This window comes from Dermacentor silvarum, chromosome 11 (genome assembly GCF_013339745.2).
Source record: "Dermacentor silvarum isolate Dsil-2018 chromosome 11, BIME_Dsil_1.4, whole genome shotgun sequence".
Lineage (NCBI taxonomy): Eukaryota > Metazoa > Arthropoda > Arachnida > Ixodida > Ixodidae > Dermacentor > Dermacentor silvarum.
The window spans coordinates 31,460,602-31,484,195 of NC_051164.1; the positions used below are offsets into that span (position 1 = coordinate 31,460,602).

At 49.0% G+C, this 23,594-nt stretch overlaps 1 protein-coding gene across 1 annotated transcript in view; it reads right to left on the reverse strand.

Annotated features, from left to right (window-relative positions):
- Positions 1-9,190: 9,190 nt before the first annotated feature.
- Positions 9,191-23,594, reverse strand: part of LOC125941442 (uncharacterized) — a 55,019-nt gene continuing 40,615 nt past the window's right edge. Inside the window, exons 3-4 of the mRNA XM_049658635.1 lie at positions 23,159-23,347; positions 9,191-9,476 (exon numbers count right to left, since the gene is read on the reverse strand). Of these exons, the coding sequence (XP_049514592.1) occupies positions 9,268-9,476; positions 23,159-23,347 (398 nt within the window). The 3' untranslated portion in view covers positions 9,191-9,267. The remainder of the gene's footprint in view (positions 9,477-23,158; positions 23,348-23,594) is intronic.

Consider the following 23,594-nt stretch of genomic DNA (forward strand, 5'->3'; position numbering starts at 1 on the left):
AGACGGTCCAAAGCGTCATCGATCCGCGGCAGGGGGTAAACGTCGCGTTTGGTGACTCGGTTAAGCCGTCTGTAGTCAACGCAGAAGCCGAGCGTGTTGTCTTTCTTTTTTTCTAGCACGACAGGGGACGCCCACGGATTTGTCGACGGCTGGATGACGTCATCATTGAGCATTTCTTCAACTTGACGCTTAATCGCCTCCCGCTCCATAGGTGACACGCGGTACGGGTGCTGACGAACAGGCCGCGCCGACTCCTCTGTAACTATCCGGTGTTGCGTAATGGAGGTGCGCTGGACTCTAGATTCTGTGGAAAAACAGCCAGAGAATTCTGTCACTAGGCCCAGTAGCTGATTCTTCTGTACATCTGCTAAGTCAGCATTAATGTGGACGCGGGTACTCAGGCTGGCGTGAGTTGTTACATCCGGTGAAGTCACTTGTAACGTGCCGACGTCGGAGAAGTCAGCAATGCCGTTCAGAAAGGCCACAGCTGTACCTTGAGGGACGTGCTGATACTCATGGCTGAAATTTGTCAGCAAAACCTGCGAGCACTTATTCTGTATTCGAACAAGGCCCCGGGCGATGCAGATGTGTCTTTCGCGCAACAGCGGGATGTTTGCCTCGGCAATACCCTCATAGTCGTCGATTGCGTCGCAGGTTACGAGGGTCAATACGCTGCTCCTTGGCGGCACCGTGATGTTCTCGTCGATAATCTTCAAGGCGTTGACATACTTGTCGTCAGTGCTGCTCCCTGCTAAGGCCTGCGCCGTTGAAAACGTTACCAGCGACTTTTGTAGGTTTATCACGGCTCCATTAGCCTGCAGAAAGTCCATTCCCAGAATTAGGTCCCTCGAACAGCTTGGGAGGATAACGAAATCTCCGAGGTACGTAAACCCACGAATGCTCACTCGCGCTGTGCATCTTCCTACCGGGGTTAGCAGATGGCCTCCTGCAGTGCGAATCTGCGACCCAGTCCACTCGGTAGAAACTTTCTTCAGCTTGCAGGCAAGGTCCATGCTCATAACTGAGGTGTCCGCTCCAGTGTCGATTAATGCTGTTATGTCTTCGTCGTCTACGGTGACGGGAATGTTCGACGTTATTACCTCTCGTACGGTGTACAGCCGCTGCAGTCACCGATTCAGCAGGGGCGCAATTCACGTTTCCGGCATCACAGTAGCTAACATGGAATACTGGCCTAGAACTACACTCTAAGGTCAACAATATTGTTACGCGAACGAAGGATTAAGAACTGAAGACTATTTACAAAATATATTTACAAAGGATAACCGCACCGCTAGCCAGTCCAGCCGACAGCTCGAGAGCCAGCAGCAGTTTGTCTTCTTTGTCGGGGCGACCACGCGCATCGTCTACATGAAACACGCAATATGCATGTGTCATCCCTGGCGGCAGAACCACCGACCCGGTGCGTCTAAATTTCGGTGGTAACAGGAGACTAACAAGGCTTGAGGCGTGCGACATGCACAGCGTCAGTGGAATTCAGGCAGATGAGGCACTGGTGCTGATTTAGGCGATTTCATGCGTAATTGGAATCACGGCACCCAGCACTCGATTTGGACTTGTGTGCCGAGACAGGAGTTTTTCTGACAGGCCAACGTGACGAGTCGGGGACCACAGGAGTACCAGAGATTCAGGCAGAAAGTGGACATCTCTGTGTTGACGATCGCACAAACGCCGTTGGTTCTCTTGGAAGGTGACGAGGCGAGCACGGGAAATATCGCGTGCTTGGGCTGCCCTGGTGATGGCGCCAAGTGCGTATTCGCTAGTCTCTGCTGCGGCGCATGGAAGGGATGTGTCAGGTGGCACACGTGTTCTCCGCCGAACTAGAGAAAGAACGGGGAATAACCAGCAGTGTAGTGACGCGAAGAATTGTAGGCAAATGTGACAAAGGGTAGGGCAAGGTCCTAATAGTATGGTCGGACGAGACATACTCGTACTTTGGATGCATGTCTGTCAGGGTTGGATTCAGACGCACCGTGAGACCATTATTCTGTGGATGGTAAGACGTAGTCAGCTTGTGATGGTTCAGCAGGACTGCAGGATGACAGCGATGACATTAGAAAGGAATGCCCGACCACGGTCAGTGAGCAGGTGGTGTGGAGCTTCATGCTGCAGAATCACGTGACATAAAAGAAAATCGGCGACATCTTCTTTGTTGGAAGCGCTCTGGTGTTGGCATAGCGCATGGGGTAATCCGTCGCCACAGCGGCCCCCTGGTTGCCAGACGTTATAGAAGGAAAGGACCAAGTAAGTCCAAGCCAGCGCGAAAGAACGGCTCCGAAGGAATGTCGAGCAGTTGAAGGCACCTGGCAGAGAGCGTCGATGGTGTTTTTCGGCGCTAGCCTTTCTCACACGCCGCAACGTATTTCCGGACGGAGCGGGCAATGCTTGGCCAAGAGAAGCGCCGGCGAATCGGGTCGTATGTGCGGCAGACGCCGAGGTCACCTGCCGTTGGTAAGTCGTGAACTCTTGGAGAGTAGCTGACCGGAGGTGCTTAGGAATGACGAGGAGTAGGACAGGACCGTCGGGGCGAAGGTTGTGACAGTATAATACACCATCCCGGAGACCAAACAAGTGAATGGACGAATCAGAAGGCGAAGTATCTAAGCGATCAATGATGGCACGCAAGGTGGCATCACCGCGTTGCTCGTCGGTGACGTGTAGCAGCTGAGAAACAGAGAAAACGCAAGCGTCGGCATCAGTGTGAGGGTCTGCGGGTGGTTCGTCCACTGGATTGCGGGATAAACAGTCTGCGTCTTGATGTAATCGGCCCGACTTGCACACTACTGCATAGGTATATTCTTGCAGCCGCAGAGCCGAGCGACCAACCCGGCCGGTAGGATCCTTGAGAGAGGAAAGCCCGCAGAGCGCATGGTGGTCCGTGATTACAGAGAAGTGCATGCCATACAAGTACGGACGGAATTTGGAAACCGGCCAGACGAGAGCCAGGCATTCACGATTTGTAATCGAATAGTTACGCTCCGCTGCTGTGAGGAGGCGGCTAGCGTAGGCGATAACACGATCTTGGCCCTGTTGCCTTGGGCTAAGACGGCTCCGATACCGTGACCACGACGGGGAGGCATATCCGGTTATCGGCGACGGTGACGATGGAGTGGGGCACAGTGATATTGCGCATCAAAAGGACATCAGGAACAATCACTATCGGGCACAGCAAAAGATGATAGCAAATCGACGAAAGTCAAGGCTTTAGGTGGCAGGCGGACGAAGGCGGTCGTACTAATTTTGCTCGGCAGTTCGGCACGAATATGCGCGAGTAGAGGAAGATCGAGGCAAAGGCTACCGGCAGAACGGTCGATCAAAGTTGAATGCGCCGTAAGAAAGTCGAGTCCGAGGATTAAGTCATGGGAACAATTGGTCAGCGCTCCAAGAACTGGAACGGTACGGTCGGCAATACTTACACGGGAAGTACACGTCCCAGTGACGGCAACAGCGTTGCCATCGGCGACGCGGACGGCTCGTGTAGTAGCAGGCGTGAGAACCCTCCTCAGTCGACGACGGCGGTTACAACTAACTATGGACACCTGGGCTCCAGTATCCATTAACGCCGTCAAAGGGACACCATCGACGCGAACATCACGCAAGTTCTGGCTCGTTGGCAGCGTCAATGGAGGGATTCGACACGACGAAGATAATGCACCAGTACCCCCAGCAGCTGCATGGTCTAGTTTTTCCGTCCGGGAGGGCCCATGTTTCTGTCCGGGGGGGTCCACGCCCCAACCACGCCGCTATTCCTCGGCGACGAATAGCTGCGTGGCTGAGGCGACGGGGAGCGACGGCGCTGAGGTGACGGCGAGCGGGCGGGACGACTGTCATCGACGGATACGTCAGAGGTAGGAGGCATACGGCGAGGCGGGTAATGGCGAGGCTCGGCATGTGGACGAGGAGTCAGGGAAAAGTAGCTCGAATACGGCGACGTCCAGGAGGTGCGGCAGTGGCAAGCGACGTGGCCAATGCGGAGGCAACGGAAGCACATAGGCTTGTCGTCCGGAGCTCTCCACTCTGTAGGGTTGCGGTATCTGGGAGGGGAATACAGATGGTTGCAAGGCGCAGCTGTCGGCACTGACCGGGCGTCAGGTGGTGAGATGGAGCAGGCAGCAGGAAAACCTAGGTTGGCAAATTCTGGCCGTACCACTGCCAGAACGAGAGAGATTGCTAGAGCTGGTTGATCAATAGTGGGGTCAAGTGGGTGGGGATGGAACGGCGCAAGACTCGTAGCCTCGAGCTCGCAGCGAACAATACGTGTGACGTTCTCATGTGAGGGTGGTGAAGGAGCGGTCAAGTCGATGCAAGACGACGTCGCAGCCGTGTTGGGGGGCTGGGAGAACTGCGGAATGATATGGAGGTTTTTGGCGAGCTCAAAGCGGCGTAATCCTTTACAATGACATTCATGGTGGAAACATTTTTGAAGGCCAACAAGTTGAACGCGTCGTCCGCGATCTCTTTGAGTAAGTGGCCTACTTTGTCAACCACGGCCATTTTCTCGTCGACTTTCCGGTAAAGAGAGAGCACGTCTTGTATGTACGAGACGTACGATTACGGCTGAACTCGGGTAGCAAGCTCTTCTCTGAGAGCCAGCTGCCGACCGGTCGGATTTGAGAAGAGGTCTTTGAGCTTCTCTTTGAAAGCACCCTAGCTAGAGATCTGGTTCTCGTGTGTGCGGAGCCAGATACGAGGGGTTCCGCCCAAGTAGAATGACATTTCCTAGTATAACAGTAGGGTCCCAATGGTTGTTTCGGCTAACACGCTTATGCAGGCTGAGCCAGTCCTCAACGTTTACATTACCTTGCCAGAAGAATTTGCCAGGATCGCGGGGATTGGTAACCGTGACGTACGTTGTAGTCGGGGTTGCATGAGTAGAAGCAGACGAGGTGTCACTGGGAGCCATCACAGAAAGCAGGACGGTGCAGCTGCTTCGGAGCTCCGTGGCGAGGACGGGGACCGGCACTCTCCACCAAAATGTTACGCGAACGAAGGATTAACAACTGGAGACTGGAGAACTACAGCGCTGGCCAGTTCAGCCTACAGCTCGAGAGCCAGAAGCAGTTCGTCTTCTTTGTCTGGGCGCGCGCGCGCATCGTCCACATGAAGCAGGCAATATGCATGTATCGATATATTAACTGTTGCATAAATCGGAGGGTGAGCTATACAGTCAAAGCTCACAATAATGAAACGAGATAAAATGAATAATGAATATAACAAATGTTAATGATATTCTGCTTGGAAAGTTCATTGAGGACCATGCATTTAAAACAATTTTAACGAAGTGAAATTATTCTGCCAATGAATATAACGAGCCAGATTTCCTCCTAAACCAAAAAATTGCCGCCCCTTCCACTCCGAACAGCGAAGCTATGAACAGCACTACTTGCGGGGAATGGGACGCGTCGGCGTCCACGGGCGACGGTGTTCCTAGCGCGTTACTAACGCTTTTCGACGATGTTCCCAGACAAGAGTCCTTGACCAAAGATCTGTATATACAACCAACGCTAACGCGAATCCCTCTCACACTCCACTGGTCCGTCGACCTACTTTTTTTCGTACACCACCATCGGTTAGCGAGCCCAATGGCCACCCCCTCGAACGCAAGCGTTGGAGTTCGGCTCTTCTGTTCCACTCATCTCCCGCTAAGTCACGTGGATTTTAGCGAACGGACGGCGGCACAGGGTCAGCAGAAACAGCTCCGCTCTAAAAGTACTTGCCCATTGCGCGCTGAGTATATCGGTTTTAGTGGGCTTTGGCACACACACTCTGTGTAGAAGTACAATACTTCCACGTCCCTGCGTGGAATACGTCGTCTAGCAGCAGTAGTCCTTCTCGCCACATCGTCGTGATGAGAAACGCCAGTGTATTAGGTCCGAGTGATTAGGTATAGAATGAAAGCCTTGTAGATAAGCTTCTCTCGCACTGCGGCGCGCCGCGCAGGCTGGGGCAGCTAGGCGTGGTCTCCAAGACGGCATCGGCGCCGGTGCAATCTCCGAGGCCACGAATCGGCTGAGACAAGTCCGCGCGGCGAGGTTCGTTGGCCTCCTCATTGACACAGCCGAGCCACGTGACAGAGGTGGATAAGCCTGGACCAGCATTATAGTCCGTGCTTTGGGCCACATGCTGCTCGACCACGACACCACGACGGGCCTTGTTAGCGTGGCAGCTTGCGAGCTGTTTTCTTCAACCGCATCACCTTCCGCCGACCAGAAAGCGCCCATTCTAAAGGGAATCGCGTCAGGTGATAAGCGGGTTCCGAACACCGAATATGTATATTTTATTATTGCTCTTTTCTTCGCACGCGCAGCTGTGAAGCGGTTCCACGAGCCGGAACGCCTTATTCTTCTATATATGGTTAAAATATGCACCCTACTGGGCAAATATTGCAGCAAAGGGCAATAGAGGATTCAGCTAAGGAATGGATATAACAAGGTAATGTCGGACCGGCTTCAACTTCATCATAGAGCGATTTTACTGTACAAGAACCATTCGGTTAATCCTCTGGCACGTTCGCGCTCAAACATTTGAAATGAGGCAGCATTTCGAAGTGAGTCAAATTTATTACCACCTTTTCCAGCATGACAAGTTTCATCCACAATCATTCCGAAAGCGGGCGTCCCCTGTAACCGCGCCACTCATTACATGTCGATTCCATTGCAAAGGCAGTGTGGCGCCAACTGCCTCGGCTGCGCTGACTGCAGTGTACGTGCTGCAGCTGTGACTGATGGTGCTAACGTTTCATTTCAGCAGAAAAAGAAGAAAGAAAAAAAGTTAGGTTACGCCATCACAGACGACAACTACTTTGATTGTATTATGAACGATAGTTGTAATTAATGCCAGCAAACGTGGCAGTAAACGGACTCACCGCGAAATACTACCTCTGTGGGCTCGTAGATGCAACCGTATAACGGATTCCATTATATCCGCTTCAGTCACGGTGTGCACATTTGTGGACGCGACGCTTTTTTGCCATTTCTCTGCAGATGTGGCAAGGGGCACACCACAAAAATAAAGCTCAGGGTAAATTGGACGTTCTGTTTACGTCATGTACCTTCATTTTGCTTCTGAGGGAAATCTATAGCTACGGAAGGTGGCTTTGCAAAACGTACTACAGGGTTTGATGGCATGCGTGCGTTGGGATGAATGTGTACTAATGGCGAAAAATATTGTTTCTAGTAATGCTTGCAACCAATAACTACTTTGTGGAAATAATTAGCGCTAATAATTCAATGAGTGTTTCTGAAGAAACGTATCATTATGGATTGCACAATAATCAGATACTAATTAGGGTGTCTGATCATAAGATGTGGGAAGGGTCATTCTACCACCTTGACTTCCTTTTAATGGAATCTGCAGCACTTTGGCATATGATTATGTAAACGTCATACATTCATGGACAGTCGATCATAATTCCGGACTGAAGGGGATGTCTATTCGTGTTTCCAAAGAAGTCACATTTATTTATTTTAATTTCTGATTTATTTTGACTTATCTCTGTCGTGATTGTTTATGAAGATAAAAAAATATACGCTGATAATTTATGTGCTGTAAACTGGTTGTATTCCACTCCTCAGAATGGCGTTCCAAAATAAGTTTGACCACTTTAGGTTCCTTAACGTACTCCTAAATTTCTCTACACGAGCGTCTCTGCATGTCACCCCGTTCCAAATTCGGCTGCCACGGCGGACATGGAAACTTTCAGAGCAACGCCATATCCAATGGTACCATGGCGGATGTAAAAATCGCAGTACCGAACAAATAAATTTCCGAGAGGGCAAGTTAACCGTGTAATTGCCGCTTTCTTGTTTCTCGGCAATCACCCTTCTTCGTTGATAGAGAATACAAATTTAATGACGATAATTAGTACATGCCTGAAGCGAAGTACGAAAAAGCATTAATAGTTTCGAGCGAGATTACAACGTGCATCCCCTCTTGGCCGTGAATCTTTATCTTGCACCACTAATCTCCGTACCTTGGTCAGATTGTCGGTGGCGATGATTACTTTGTCGCCTGGTTGTAGTTCCTCATATCGGTAGGCATCTTGCCTGACCGTCTTTTTTTCGACTGCAGCTACTGCGGGTTCTTCTCTCCAATAGCTGGGCTGCGATCGCGAAACACAGGACAGACCTTCAAATTCCAAGCGTTCCAATGGTGGAAAACGTAAATTCACTTCTTCGCGTACACAAGCGAAACACACAAAATTGAAATATGGAAACTCGCGCCGGAAGCTGTCCTGCTTCAATTGGTTTGCAAACCTATACGCAGTTCAAAAGTTGTCTATTATCTTTCATACAGGATTATTTTTTCGATGACATCTACCATGTGCTGCATTGTTTTCTTACTTGTTTATTTTTTTTACATTGCTGCATTGTACTTCGTACTCCATCCTGTAAGAGCCATGCTTTATGTAAAAATAAATAATTTTGTCCCTAATTGTTTTATTTCAATGGGCTGGTGGAAGGTGAGCCTTCATTAAGAGGTTGCATTAGGTAGTCAATAAACTATAACTGGCACCTCAAGTTGCTCGGTATCATTATTTATTGAACAATTTTCTATGGCAAGCAGACGACAGGGTTGGTAGTGACGCCAGCACCGCTGCAATACTGAAATGTTCGGAAAATCCCTAAAATTCGTCGCGAAGTTCTTCAGCCGAAATCGAAAATAGGAGTATTAAGGACGTATTCATAACTTGAGGGAGTGACACAGCCTTCTCTTTTAATTAACCTTACCGCAATCCACCGAAACGTATGGCTCCATCCTTTAAAAAAAATGTAATAAGTGTGTGATTATGCTCCAAGGAACACATAAGCAGCATTTAGTATTAACCAGGTGATCTGACTGGAATATAATTGGAATTTATTGAAATCTTCAAGACCACGGCGTTCACTTGGAGGACTGTTCCTGGCATTAGAAGGAATCCAACGCACACAAATGTGTGTCATGTCCTCGTAATTATGACTGAGCCGAGAGTGTTTTCGTGGAGTAGAGTGCAGAATGAAATCTCAAGGTTAGAGGCTGTGTCGGTAATCTTTCCCTAAAGTTATTGATTACGTAGATTCTCTCGAAAAAATTTCGAAAATTTGCAAAAAAAAATTTCTGTGAGTTTGCTATTTCATCGAGGATGCAGCGGTGCACAGTCATTCAAACGAAAGGAGATGAAGGCATACGTGCGTAAAAGTTATTGCTACGATTTCAAAGACGCGCCTAGTTATTTAAAGCAACTGACGTCGATATTTCCTTTTTTTGGCGTCATCTATAAAAGTACGCAGTGATCCATACCAGAAGGCAGAATACTGGGCTTTTCGGTGTATTGGAGCTCCAGGGAAGAACGCTTGAGAGATACCATGTCAAAAATGCCATGACAACAATGCAGATAAGTGTCACTCCCCAAAGTTCACCAATTGTGACGTTGTCTCTGTCAAGCACTCCCCTGGTGAGGAGTGACCATGATGCACCTCCTGCAACGTCCAAAGTTGTGAAAGAAATCGAGCGCTTTTTCTTTTTCGAACTATGCACCTTCATGGGTAGTATTTCATGATTTTATGCATTCTTTCTCTATATGAGGCGTTTTAGAAAACGCAAAAGAATATTATTTTCTGCAGGTCACTCATGAGAAATATGACACACAGGGTGTTTTTTCCAGCTACACAAATTCCTAACAATACAACTGCGCGCGTAGAAAACGTGGCGTTATCGCAAAGAGCTGCGTTACTTCCGCGCCTCTTTTGATATTACTTAGACTGAGTGTTGGAATTCGATGGTGAAGTTCTCAAAGGAGCTGCGATTTTCAATATTACGAAAGGGTGGTTGAATGAAATGTAAGCACCTTTTAATTCGCCATTCAAACTGCTGCTCCCAAGTTTCTAATAAGAAGGTAATTGAGGTTGTGTAAATTATTGCTATGAAAATCACCTTATTAGTGGCAAGGTATGCCAGAAATCTTCTGCAAGTACGCCACGTTCGCTACACTGACAATATGTATTTTTTCATAAAAGAATATATTCGTATGTCTTAAAAATTCTGGCAGAAATAACTGATGTCAATGCGGCTGCGTTTTTTTTTTTGTCTATTTAATAAGGAAAGAAAATATCACACGGACATTACAACTATATGAGTTCGAAACCAGCAAGCAATGTATACAGCTGATATGAAGAACGTAAAGGCCATCTAATGAATAAGTTGAGGACAAATATTTTGATGAATCTTCGTCAGTCAAGAACCTTGTTTACATTTTTGCACATATGCAACGGCCAGGAAAAAAACCTCAATGACGCTGTCCCTCGTTGCAATAGATTACGCAGGAGCAGCTGTTATCGGTCGTGTATTGTAATTACACCGAGATTATACTCGCAACAGTGAGTACAAATAAAAAGTAAGAGAGAGAGAGAGAGAGAAGTCATAAGGGAAAGGCAGGGAGGTTAAACATGCTGAGCCCGGTAGGCTACCCTGCACTGAGGAAGGGGTAGAAGGGATTGAAAGAGAAGGAAGAGAGAAGTTCGCAGTTCACACGTTTCATATTTATACAGTTAAGCGTTCATCGCTGAGTTTCGTCACAGGCGGTCATACAGACTTGTGCACTTCAAAAAACACAGCAGCGCCTTTATAGCCCTGCACATAGCAGACGCACGAGGCCACGCGCCCAAGATATTTTCCTCCGTAAAAAACCTGTCGTCTAAGTGCCCCAAAGCCGTCCGAAGGGCAATCCTCTCTTCTTCGTATCTGTGGCAGTCACATAAAAGTAGGAGTTCTGCAAAATATACATTAGAAATGCGAAAATGGAATGGAATATACAAATGAGAAGATCCAACTTGATGAAGGGCAAAAAAGTGTCGCTGCAGAAACAAAGTTCACTGCTTGTATACACAGCACCTCGCAACGAGATATTTAAATATACGTCTAAGTCTCCAATGAATCTACGTATTTAAGCAAACGTCACTGTATATTATGCGTCAAACAAGACAAATAAACACGTTGCGGAGTCAGAGATAGTAAACTTTGCGCACAGAAAGACAGATGATCTAGGCAAGAACAAAACTATGATCGCAGACATCACGATATGTACTCGGGCCATGCAGCGGTCGCGACAGCACCATACAGGTAGAATAATGGAGGAATAATGCAGAAATCAGTACGAAAATGTGTAATTTAACTGCCTGCACAGCGGCAACAATTATTCTGCACCCAAAATTAAAGGAGGGTTTTGCTTCGTTTCAAAAAAGAAATAAAAGCAGGTAGCTAAAAAGGAAAGAAAAGGACAAGCGAAAGACACAGATGATGCGACAAGTTACTACCCAATATCCGAGTGTATTTTTGGCAAACGCATCGTGGGCCGGGCTTTCAATGAGCAAGGTCGGTCAAAATTGGTTATTGATGTCCTCGTAATTTTCGTATTCGAATGATAATTTTGATCATGATGCTAACTGCTAGAATAAACGGCTAAAATTTCTGCGGTTTTAAAAGCTAACGAACAGTCATACGTTTTCGCAATTACGAGCTTATGGACCTGAAGGAATAGAGCTTTTTAGTTGCATTGATTTTTGCTGCGTCGCTATCTAAAGGACAAACTTCTCTCGGCGGGGAAGTTGAGCGAAGCGGTCAATGACTTCGGACACGTTGATGCCGACGTCTTTGTGGGTGTATAGAAGCACCAGTCTAACCATGCGTTTCACAGACATTGTGGAGCGCAAGTAGTTTTTTTAGTAAACTCTTGTAAAAAAATATTCTCTCTGCGCTGGCAGTGGTCACTAGAAGGGTGACTAGAATCTGGAACCGTTTGTACACATTTACATAGAACATGCAGTCGCAATGAGAGATGGGCATCTATTCCGGTGCTAAAACCTAAAACACTCCCTCGATGTCATTGGCATCCTTGTTTAGGTACTTTGCACAAACAGTAGGCTGTTCGATTCCGGCGATGTCCGTCGTTTCGTCAGCAAGTACGGAGAAGCAGCCAGCTTAAGCAACTAGGCTTTCTTTGATAATTCCGCCAAAAATTTCTATAATTTGGTTTTGTGCATCTGGGCTTAAATACGAGGCATTACTGGGGCAACTTTCCAAATGGTTCTTCAGATATTTATCTCCACAATCAGCTCGCATGCGAAGAAGCGCTCTGAAAATACCTGTATTTTCAGGGAGGCCTATGCTTGAATCCATAGGGCCACTGTCCCTCTGGCCAACGAGAGCCAGACCTTGTAGCCCGCAAAAAGAATTTCCTCAATAATAGGCCATTTCCTTTCTCCTGTTTTCTCAAATTTTACTTTGCCTGCCCTGGTCCAGCTGATCGATCACATTGGGCACGCGTCCTGATAATGTTTGGAGAAAATTATCAGCTGCTAGCTCACAGTCACGGTAATATTTAGTATTTTCGTGTGTGTGGAAGATTGCGAGCGCGTGCTTTCATTTCTGGAACGGCTTGGACACGAGGGCTCCAATGCATGCATGTTGGTCCAAGTTTATAACAGCATTAACCCCATAAAGTTCCAGAATTGAAAATCTTTTGAAGCACGCCTTTAAAAATGTCAGTGCACCTTTCGCGTCAAAAGTTTATGAGAACTTTACACCCATAAAATTTGGAATTGAAATACATGCGCTCTGTATATTCCGCGGCCGCTGCGAGGTGCTGCAACGCGCCCGCTCGCTATCGAAAAGCCCTTGAAAGTTTGTGCTCGGATGGGGCTCCTTGCGTTACGTGACCCCAGGTGCCACGAAATCCACCACAGGTGCCACGAAATCCAGCCCGAGTTCACAATGTTCGTGCCGAAATGTCTTTCGAGCGTGAAAAAGACATTGTAGACAGAATGCAGAATGATTGAACATAGCTCGCCTACACGAACATGTCGCAGCTTGATACACTAGGACACCTGAACAATGGAGAATTCTGCACTCAAGAACTAATTATGGTCAACAAATGCTTCGACATACACTTCCGACTTCACCTCAGTAACCTCGCCTTGCGAGAAATAGACCTTCTGTCATTATGCAGCCTGCACAACTACTTTCAGTCAAACTAATCCTTGTTGTTTAATGAGTTTGTTCATATGCAATACTGTATGACTTTTCCCCCCTTTATTTGCTTTAGTTTATGCTTCACTGAATATAGTGCTATGTTATGTTTTTTTTCCATATTTTTTTCCTGTTTTCGTGTAATAAGACTTTCTTTATGTAATCTATAATGCTCATGTATAAATTCAATATTTCCTTGTTAATGCAGACTACGTGTTTTTCTAATTGTTAAAGTGTATTACTGCCTGTCTCGTATACACATTTTTTTTTAATTGACACCTTCCCATCTGTTTACTCACATGTGAGCGCCCGACGCCCTCTGTTGCCTTTGATGGGTTTTTGGGCTGGTCAAGTTGCCTGCGTGCAACTTTTTATCCAGAACCCCACCATGTCATTCTTTTCATGGGAAGTAAATTATTATTATTATTATTATTATTATTATTATTATTATTATTATTATTATTATTATTATTATTATTATTATTATTATTATTATTGTTGTTGTTATTATTATTATTCCCTGACTAATTAATACCTGCATTGTGCATAAAAAACAACTTGTGTATTCCTTTTCATCATCCTTTTTCCCCTTAACCTGCGAAAACTGTTTTCTCTAGTGGTATTCGAACGGAACCAATTTTAATCTTGGAATAATGAATTCTGAAATCGAATACGAATGAAATAGCAAGGGCTGTGTGATCCACATTGAAAATTTCGATTAACTCCACAACCTACACTAAACACATTTAAGAGGAAGCTCTAGCTGGGGATCCTCTATTTAAGTGTTCTGGAAGAGAGGAATAGATTTTTTCGGCAACCTTGTGTGGAGCAACGTGTGCAGCGAATGCGATTATGGTAATTGAGCTGCCCAATATCGCCGTAGCATTATATAGGAGAGCGGAAATACAGACTGATACATGCAGAGAAATACGAAATAGTGGTAAAATGCCATACTAAGATGAGCATTACGATGAGCATTATGAGAACCAGGTGGGAACAGAAGCCAATGTTTCGACAAGTGGACTTGGCAGGCTTGAAAAAGACAAGTCCACTTGCCGAAACGTTGGCTCCTGCTCTCCCTTGGTTCTCGTAATGCTCGTCTTGAATTTCCATCTGCCGCATTCCCGTGTTTCCCCATACTAAGAGTAGAAACATAACAGGCAAATGATAATGAAGATACAACTGCTATAAAACCAGGGTTATCTATTTAAGGCCAACGTCCACGGAGTGAAAAAGGGCCGAACTTTCGGCGGCCAAAAACTGTCTGTTCACCGCCGATCAACTCTCTCCAGATATTCGCCGCCCAGCGAACCGCCGCCACCGGAAGTTCTCACGCGCGGCCGAGAGCGTGGACCAATCGGACCACAGCGCAAAGGTTCGCTTTCGTCGGTCGCCCGTTGGGAGAGTTTTTTTGGTTGTTGACGCTTGGCTACGGTGGTTTGGCTACTGTTGGGCTATTTCCTAGTTTCTCTTCAACCGCTTTTTCCAGCGCCGTTTCTCCGCCTTGTTTGTTGTTCTGCCGCAATGTCCCATTGAATAACATGTGGTCACTGCTTGTTTTGTTTACACTATGTAGTCAGATGCTTCGCTTCCTGATGATGCTCTGCCCATGCGTACCCGCAACGTGAGATCGTACGTACCGCTGTGTTTTTGAAGAGACGCTTGATTGACGTTTGCAGGGAATAGATCACTGGCACATCCGAAAAAAAAAAAAAAAAACGATAGCTGAAGCACTGCACAGGTGCGGCATAGGGGTGGCCCGCTACTAAAGAGAGTCTACCCGCAAACAACGTGTGGGACCCCTCTTTTCGGCGCGCGCCTGTTGTATACCCTTTGTTCAGCTCTCGCGACTAAGCGGAACAACAATAGTCAAAATCGGTGCCAGCTTTGTGGCGCCTCGTGGGAGGGGGTAGGAGGGCGCTAAACCTTTTCCACGTCGCGAGAATTGCGGCGCGGTGACCGTCAGGTGGTGTGTTCTGGGTTTGTCCGGATTCTTTTCTGTGGAGAAGTCGGTTGTGTTCAACTGTTGCAGTGGCGGCTATCGCTCCTGCTCTTGTTTTCTGTAGCGAAAGCTGCAGTGGCCGCCTTCTCGCCGTTTCGCTGTGGCCAGTGGCAGCACCGCGAGCTGAGCCGTTGCCTAGCAACCACCGCAGCTGGCAGCGTTTCTTTCTCTATGGTCTGATCACCCCAAGGCGTCTTACCGGCGTCTGACACGCGTCTCTCGCCCGGCGAACTGCTTCACTGGAGAGGGTCCGGAATGCCAAGCGCGCGAAGCTAGCGTCGGTGGTGGTGGTGGTGAAAACTTATTTATTAGCCTTAAAATTGCTGCGAATGAATGAATGAAAAACTTTATTTTTACAAAGGAGGTTTCCCGGCGTAGGTGGAGCCCTCAGTCCAGGGCCCCTGTGGCCTTTGCCATCTTGCGAGCTCTGTCGATCAGCTTGAGCTGTTCTTCAGGATTCGAGCAGGATAGCGCAGCCTCCCACTGCTCCGGTGTTGGTGTTTTGTGTACTGGCGCTACATTTGGTTTTTGGCAAGCCCATGTAACGTGGTAAAGCGTCGCGCGTTCCCCGCATAGCGGGCATTTATTGTCATATGTTGCCGGATAGATTTTGCTAAGTAAACTCAGATTGGGGTATGTAAGGTCTTTGTGGGGAGGGGGGTAGATCCTCCTTAGGGCTCTTCGGCCCGAGCCCGCTGATAAACGCTTCGGACGGCCCGGCCCGGCCCGCGGGCCGGGCCGGGCCGTCCGAAGCGCTTTGATTTTCTAAAGTTGCTCCATAGCGTCTGGTGACTGTGTCCAGTTCCCCGTCGTGGTGCGCCCCCCGGTTGGCGTATGCTCGGGCGTTGGCGTCGGCACGCTGGTTCCCTGTCACAGTCTCATGGCCTGGTGTCCACGTAATGAAGCATCTCGAGAAGGTGATTTTTCTGCCCTTGAGTATGCGGATGGCCACAGTGGATATGCGTCCACTGCTGTACCTTCTGCACGCTTCTTGGGAGTCCGTAAGTATTTCTGTAGTGACCTCTTCGCCCTGGTGGGTGATGGCGAGTGCGATTGCCGCTTCCTCTGCCTCGAGGATGTTGTTGCCTTTGATCGAGGCGCAATTGATTTCCCTAAGCTGGTGATCAACAACGCTGACTAACGCCCCGGAGTGTTCCTTGTATGTGGTCGCGTCGACGTATAACACGTCTTTTCTCCCCGCGAAATATCTTTCGTGTGCTTCCGATCTTGCCTTTCTTCTGGCCTTGTGCATTTTAGGATGCATGTTTCTCGGTATCGGGCTGATCTAAATGATCTCTCGAATATCTTTAGGTATGCTTTCCGTGCTGCTAATTTCTCTGCAAGCATCCCTCATGCCCAGTACCTTCAGCGTGTTCCTGCCCGTTGGCGTCTGCATGAGTCTCATTTTCTGCGCGAGAAGGTGAGCTTCGATGTGTTCTTGCACTGTGTTGTTTATGCCCAATTTAAAGAATTTCTCCGTCGAGGTGTTGACCGGCAGTCCGAGAGCGCATTTATAAGCTTTCCTTAGGATTGCCTCCAATTGTTCCTTTTCCTGCTCGAGTGGGGTTTGATAGGGGACACTGTATACAATCCTACTGACCACGAGGGCCTGTACTAGCCTACATGTGTCCTCTTCCTTCATACCTCGTCGTCTGTTTGAGATTCGTGCGATCATCCTCGTGATCTGCGCTGTGGTGTTTGCGAGCTGTCTGATTGTGTGATCTAAGCGACAGTTGCTTTGTATCCACATGCTAAGGATCTTAACTTGGGATACCTCCGGAATCTTCTTCCCCCCTATGTAGATGTCTATGGAGTTTTGCAGATTGTATCCTCTTCTGTAGACTCTGAGCACTTCGGATTTCTCCGGGGAGCATGCAAGTCCGCAGTGTGCGGTGTATGCGTGGACAGTATCTGCTGCACTCTGCAGAAGGTCTTGTTTTTCTCCTAAGGATCCCCTGGTCACCCAGATTGTGACGTCGTCTGCGTAGATGGCATGCCTGAGTCCTTCAATTTTTTCGAGGTTCCGTGCTAAGCCGATCATAACAATGTTAAAAAGCATAGGGGATATCACAGAACCTTGCGGTGTTCCCTTTGGGGGCGCGTTGAAGGTGTCAGTCCTGATGCCTCCTATACCAATGGTGGCGGTTCTGTTACTGAGGAAAGCTTTGACGTAGTTGTGTATTCTCTGCCCGCAACCAATGTTGCTGAGCCCCTTCAGCACAGCTCTATGACTTACATTGTCGAAGGCCGCTTTAAGATCGAGCGCAAGCAAGATATGTTCTCCGTATTTCGGGATGTTAGCAAGCACCTCCTCCTTAATCTGCAGGAGGATGTCTTGTGTTGAGAGGCATTTTCTGAATCCAAACATAGTGTGCGGCATGAGCTCGTTATCCTCCAGGTAGGTCTCCAACCTCGGATACACAATTCTCTCGTATACTTTTCCCAAGCAGGACGTTAGTGAAATGGGTCGCATAATTTCCAGGCAGGTAGTCTTTCCGGACTTCGGAATCATTACTATTTCCGCATGTCTCCAGTCGTCCGGGATGGTCCCCCGTTCCCAGTGTTTATTGACGAATTCTGTAAATCGTTTGATTGAGTTTTCGTCCAGGTTCCTTATCATGGCGTTGGTGATGCCATCCTTCCCTGGCGTGGTGTTCTTTGTGGCAGACATCACAGCGTGTCTGACTTCTTCTGTGGTAATGGGTTCATCTAGAGCGGGATTTGCTTCACCCTTGTATGCCAAAGTGCAGTTGACGTCCGTTGTATCCCCAACATAGCGCTGCTTGATGTTCTCTAGCATTTCCCGATCTGTGCCTTGGAATCCGTGCGCGATTCGTTGGGTCGTCTTACGATTTTCGGACTTGGTCATGGTTGGGTCTATAAGAGCCCTTAGCAAGGCCCATGTCTTTTTCCAGCACAGGGTACCCTGTAGCTCGTTGCATTTTTGGTCCCAGTGGCGTCCTGACAGTTCTGTCGCATACTCTTCGGCTTGTCTGGTGACCTCGACGATCTTAAGCCTGAGTTTCCTGTTGTGCTTCTGCCGTTTCCATCTTTTTAGTAGCCCACGTCGGGCGTCCCATAGGTGTAACAGATGCTTATCCACCTCGGGTGTGTTGGTGGTGAGGGCTACCTCGCGGTTTAGCCTTTTGCAGTCTGCCTTGATTCCTGCGACCCAGCTCGTAATGTCTGTGATCTCAGCATCTTCGGACTCCGCCCTAGTTTTTCTATAGGCTACCCAGTGGGTGAGCCTAGTCTTGCCAAGTCTTTTCCTGATCGGGATGGTTTCTGTCTTGATGCGCAAAATGCAATGGTCACTGCCGAGTGTTTCCCCGTCATTTTCCCATCGAGCATCCCTTACCCCCCTGACGAATGCCAAGTCTGGGCATGAATCTAGGTTGATACTGTTCCCCACTCGCGTGGGTTGGGTGTGGTCTGTGATGAGACTGAGCCTTCTGCGATCCGCTTCTCTGGCTAGATCCCTGCCTTTTTGAGTTTCCTTAACGTAGCCCCAGCTTTTGTGCCAGGCATTAAAATCTCCCAGGATGACGAGACCCTTCTTGCCTGCTGCTTGTTCTACCTTGCGTAGCAGGTAGCCGAAGTTTGCTTTCCTCTGGCTGGGTGGGCTGTAAATGTTGAGGAGAAAGATGCTTTCTTGGCTTCTTTTTTGGGTAATGATTTCAATAAAGACGTGGTCAATGTCCGTTGCGTCGATGTCGTGTCTGATTCCGGTGACCGCTTTGGCAACCCACGTCGCGACCTTACTTTGCCCGAGCCCCTCATAGACTGAGTAGCCCGCAAGAGTGGGTGAGCAGCCGGTTTCCTGCAGGGCGATTATATCTGGCGGAGCTCTGCAGTTAGTGATGTGTTGTTTAAGAAGACCCTGCTTTCTGCGAATCCCACGGCAGTTCCACTGCCATATATCGAGGGTTTCCAACTTGATCGAGCATTTACGGCAGCTCGCCATGGTCAGCTGATGACCTAGTATAGGGTTTAGTTCTGGATTTCATGCCCGTAAATTGTACTAGGCGTTCTCTATCCTTGCGCGCCTCCTCTTGGAGGTTAGAAACGAGGTTGCTAAGATTCGCTAGCGCATTGTTCATGGCTACCATGGAAGTTGTGAATTCCTGCCGCCCTATGGTGGCCGACTGAGTTTCGTCTGTTTGCGGGTTTGAGTTTGGCTGCCCTGTTCTCAGTGCCTTAAGTTCATCTATGAGCTCGTTGAGCTTCTGTCTAAGCTCAGCATTTTCTGCCCTGAGAGTCTGAATAGTTTGCCTAAGCTCATTTACTTCGTCGTTCTGCGTGTTTGTGTTCTTTGGAGCAGTGGGAGAGGCTGGGAAAAGATGCGCTTTCCAGCTCACCTTACTGTCTTCTTCCTTCTTGGCTATGGTCTTCTTCTGTTGCTTCTTTTTCGTTTCCGAAGCCTGCCGGGTCTTGGACGCGGATCTCGACCTTGATCTGGACCTGGATGTCGAGCTGGAGTCCCTACTGAACCAGCGTTTCCTGGTCCGGCCACGTCCGCCGGCGTTCCTGGCTTCGGCGTCTGGTTCCTCTTGATTTCTCGCCCGTGGGCTCCTCGGTTTCCTGAGGCGTTTCTTGCACTCCTTTGCTCGTGTGGGGTGCGCTTCCTTGCATAGCGCACACCTGGGCTCGCAGGTGTGTCCGTCCTCGATGACTGGTTCGGCGCAGTTCGAGCAGACAACGGCGTCAGGTGTCGGGCATACATCCGCCCTATGCCCAGGCTTGAAGCATATATAGCAGACTTGCCGCGATGACCGATAGAGGTAGCAACGTGTCTCGCCGCCATAGTAGTAAACGTAGCGGGGGACGATCTTGCCCTCGAAGGTAATGACTGCGGTTTGGGAGTTTCCAAGCATTCTTGCATAAAGTATTTTCACTCCTTGGGTACGTACCCGAAGATGGGCTAGTAATTCGGTTGGCGTTGTACCGGCGTCCAGTCCATGAATCACGCCTTTACACGAATTGTCCGGCGCTGCCACGTAAGCCGTCACTGCATAGTCTTTTGCACCAAAACGTAGACTTGGAACGCTCTGCACAACATTGGCAGTCTCCATGCTTGGCGTGCTGATTATGGCGATGTTCGATCCGTTGCGCAACCGTATAAGCAAGTTGCCTTCGTTACACATGTCTGGGTTTCCACATGCTTTGGTTATAGCCCGGGCCATCTGATGCGTGTTCAGTTGACTGACGTTGAGCCCATTCTTCGGTCTAATGATGACTTTGAAATCGCTCTTCGGCAGTGGAGGTAGCTTCTCTTGACGAATGGAATTAGCCTTTAGTCTGGGCTGGCTAGACGCTGATTTGTCCACCGCTGCGGTCCCGGTCTCCGGAACGGCGATCAGCCTTGAGTTGTGGTATTTTGCAGTAAACCATCCCCCGTTGTGAAGGGTTTTCTTTTGCGAGAGGTGGGTAGCGTTGTCTTCGCGTTGGGGGTTCTTTTCGATCGGCGTCGTGGCTCCGATCGTCGCAGACGCCTCGTCGTCAGCCATCCTGGCGCGCCCCGCACAAGCTGGAGCAGCGTTCCGTCGGGCCGAAGGCCCGACGCCGCGTAGGCTTAGAGCAGCGTTCTTCTCCGCGGTTCTTTGAACAAGCACAGAACGGAAAAATTTGGACTTACGGTTGAAAACCGGTTATCCACGGATTTCGCTTGATAAGTAGGAGACGATGAAGTACTGCATTTTCGGTGACGTCGAGGTTTTCCGGGTGAAATGAGGCGTCGAGGCAGGAGCTGATGCGAAGCGTGACCGCTCCGTTTGGCCCCCTAGCGGCGTCCCCCTGCTGCGAAGAGACTTCGGCTGGTCGGAGGTTCTTGCATTGCGGTGGGGGGCCCTCAGTCCAGGGCTCCGCTTGCGGCTGCCGCTCTGCGGGCCCGGTCACTCAGACTTAGCTGATCGTCCAGGCTCTCGCTGGCCAGCAGCTCTTGCCATCGCTCCGCTGTGGGGGGTACAGCAGTGATAGCCTGACATGCCCACATGATATGATGTAAGGTTGCTTTATCTGAGCACCATGGAGAGGGAGGAGGGTATGCGGTAGGATGCATTTTACTGAGGATGTGGAAATTGGGACACGCGCGGGTTTGGATTTGTCTCCAACTGACCAATTAATTCCTCTTTATTTAGTGTTCGGTGTGGTGGGGAATAGGTTCTCTTATTATAAGTCCTCTATAGTGGTTTAGAATCGCAGAGTAGTCGCACGGGATGGGAACGGGTTCCTCAGGGGAGCAGTTGGAGGGTGCTCGGCTCGTGTACCCTCGAGCTACCCTATCCGCCGCCTGGTTTCCCTCCAGCCCCATGTTACCCGGGGTCAATATTATCCGATGCCGTATTGGGTGTGTGTCTGTACTGAGATGCTCGCCAGTGTCTGTCGCGCTTAGGATCATACCAAGGGCAGGCTGGCTGATGCGCCTTTGTAGATAGTTACAGCAAGCCGCTGGGGAGTCCGTCAGAACTGTGAGCGATTGTCTATGTCTGTAGCCATGGGCAAGAGCGAGCGCAATGGCTGTTTCTTCGGCTTCGGTGATGTTGTGGCATCGTATGGAGGCGCTGGTCAGTTCTTGGAGTGTGTTGTCCAGAACTGTGGTTACTGCCTTGGTGTTCGTGTGGTCGTAGTTGGCAGCGTCAACATAGTATGTGGTGTTCTTGTGCCCGTACTCTCGTTCGAGGGCTTCCACTCTGGCTTCCCACCGTCCCTGATGTAGTCGGGGGTCCATATTGCGGGGGATCGGGTCGACCTTATAGGTGGTGCGAAGGTGGTCTGGAATGGGCTTAGGGCGAGCTGCTTCATAGAGCTGGCCGGTATAGCCGAGACGTCGGAGTAGTGCGCAGCCCGTTGGTGTTTGTGCAAGTCACTACAGCTGCGTGGTGAGTTGCGCTTCGGAAACTTCTGCATAGGTATTGTGCAGACCCAATGCGAGGAGCTTGCTCGTGGGAGTGCCCTGGGGTAGCTTGAGTGCCGCCTTATATGCCTTCTGGAGCATGGCTTCCACTTGGTCCTGTTCGCCTATGGTAAGTCGTTTATAGGGCAAACTGTATGTCATCCTACTAACCACGAGGCTGCGTATGAGTTTCAGGGTGCCCTCTTCGCGCATACCGTGGCGACGAGTGGCGACCCGGGATGTCATTCAGGCAACCTGCAGCGTGGTAGTGCGGAGGATAGTGAGCGTGTGATTCACATGGCGGTTTGACTGGATCCACATTCCCAGTATACGGATGGTGGTATTCTGCGGGATTTGTTGGCTGGCGCCAACGACGCGACTTGTCTTGCCAGAATAGGAGAGTCAGGAAAAGCTAGCCGTTCGGCTCGCAAAACGCTTGGACTTGTCGGCTTATAATTTATACCTAACTTATATCGATGAGTGTATAGCTAACTATAATAATTACAGCTAAATCAAAGGCTAACCAAATGAAACCAAGACTTAACCAGGCCAAACCAAGCTTTCGCTTTGTATATCCAGGGATAGCTGAGCTAAGCCGCAGCAATTTTTTTCTTTTCTTTTTTTAAAGAAAGCAGCAACTTCTTTTTCAGCAGAAGGTGGTTTCGACGCACGATTGCCATGACCGTCGTAGCTTTGAATGTTTCCTTGATTGCAGGGCAAGCTTGCAGGCGAAAGCAGACGGGAGAAAAACTCAGCTGGGTCGAGCGAGCCGTAAACACACACAGGGTCACAGACGATGGTTAGCATCGGCTAAATTCCGACGTGTCGCGTATGAAAAAAAAAATAAAAGAAAAGCGCGCCTAAATAGGTTCCGTCTGACTGTGAACGGGCATTTTGAGCACAGTTGCCTCATTATACGTGTAAGAAACATTGCTTTAGATCATTTTAGGCGCATTTTTACCTTCTGATTTCATTCGCCAACGTCGCTTTTGTCGCCTATCTCGTCTGGCCACAATGACGCCTCGCGGGCTGCGTCGACTGCACCGTCGGTGGTGATCGCCCGCTCTTGGTTGCATGAAGTGTGGAGTGACGAATACGCGGCGGCGCTTCGCGCGGGATTTCTCGTCGCGTGAAATTCGTCGCGAAAGTTCTCTCCGTGGAGGTTGGCCTTTAGGGGAAGTTTTAAAACCGTTGATGAACCGTCTGCCAATGGGTGCGTAGAATAATATTGAGGCAATGCAAACCTTCGTAGTCTCTGGCGATGCAGAGAATCTTCAATACACCGTAAAGAGATGTGTGGGGAAGAACAGCTGTCATGAGCTTAGCCTTCTTTGCCAATAGGAAGTAGCCGGGCAACGACGTTGCTCTCGATGCTGGCAGGAGGACAGGCGTACATAAGTTTAAAACGATTGTAAGGCCCAAACACATATACCCTGCAAACAATGACAAATGTAATTAGTGCGCCAATATTAGCATAAAGCTGGTGGCCACACAATGAATGTGCGTGAGTCGCTCCTTGAATCGCAATGTCCCCAATGAACACAAGCTTTGGCCATACGCACCTACGCCCTGTCGCGAGCAAGAGTTTGGACACCAGGGCATCATAAAAAATTAAAATTTCTTTGAGCGCAGTTTTGTAAACTTTTACTGATTCATTACATTGCTTTGGGCACGCGCCGT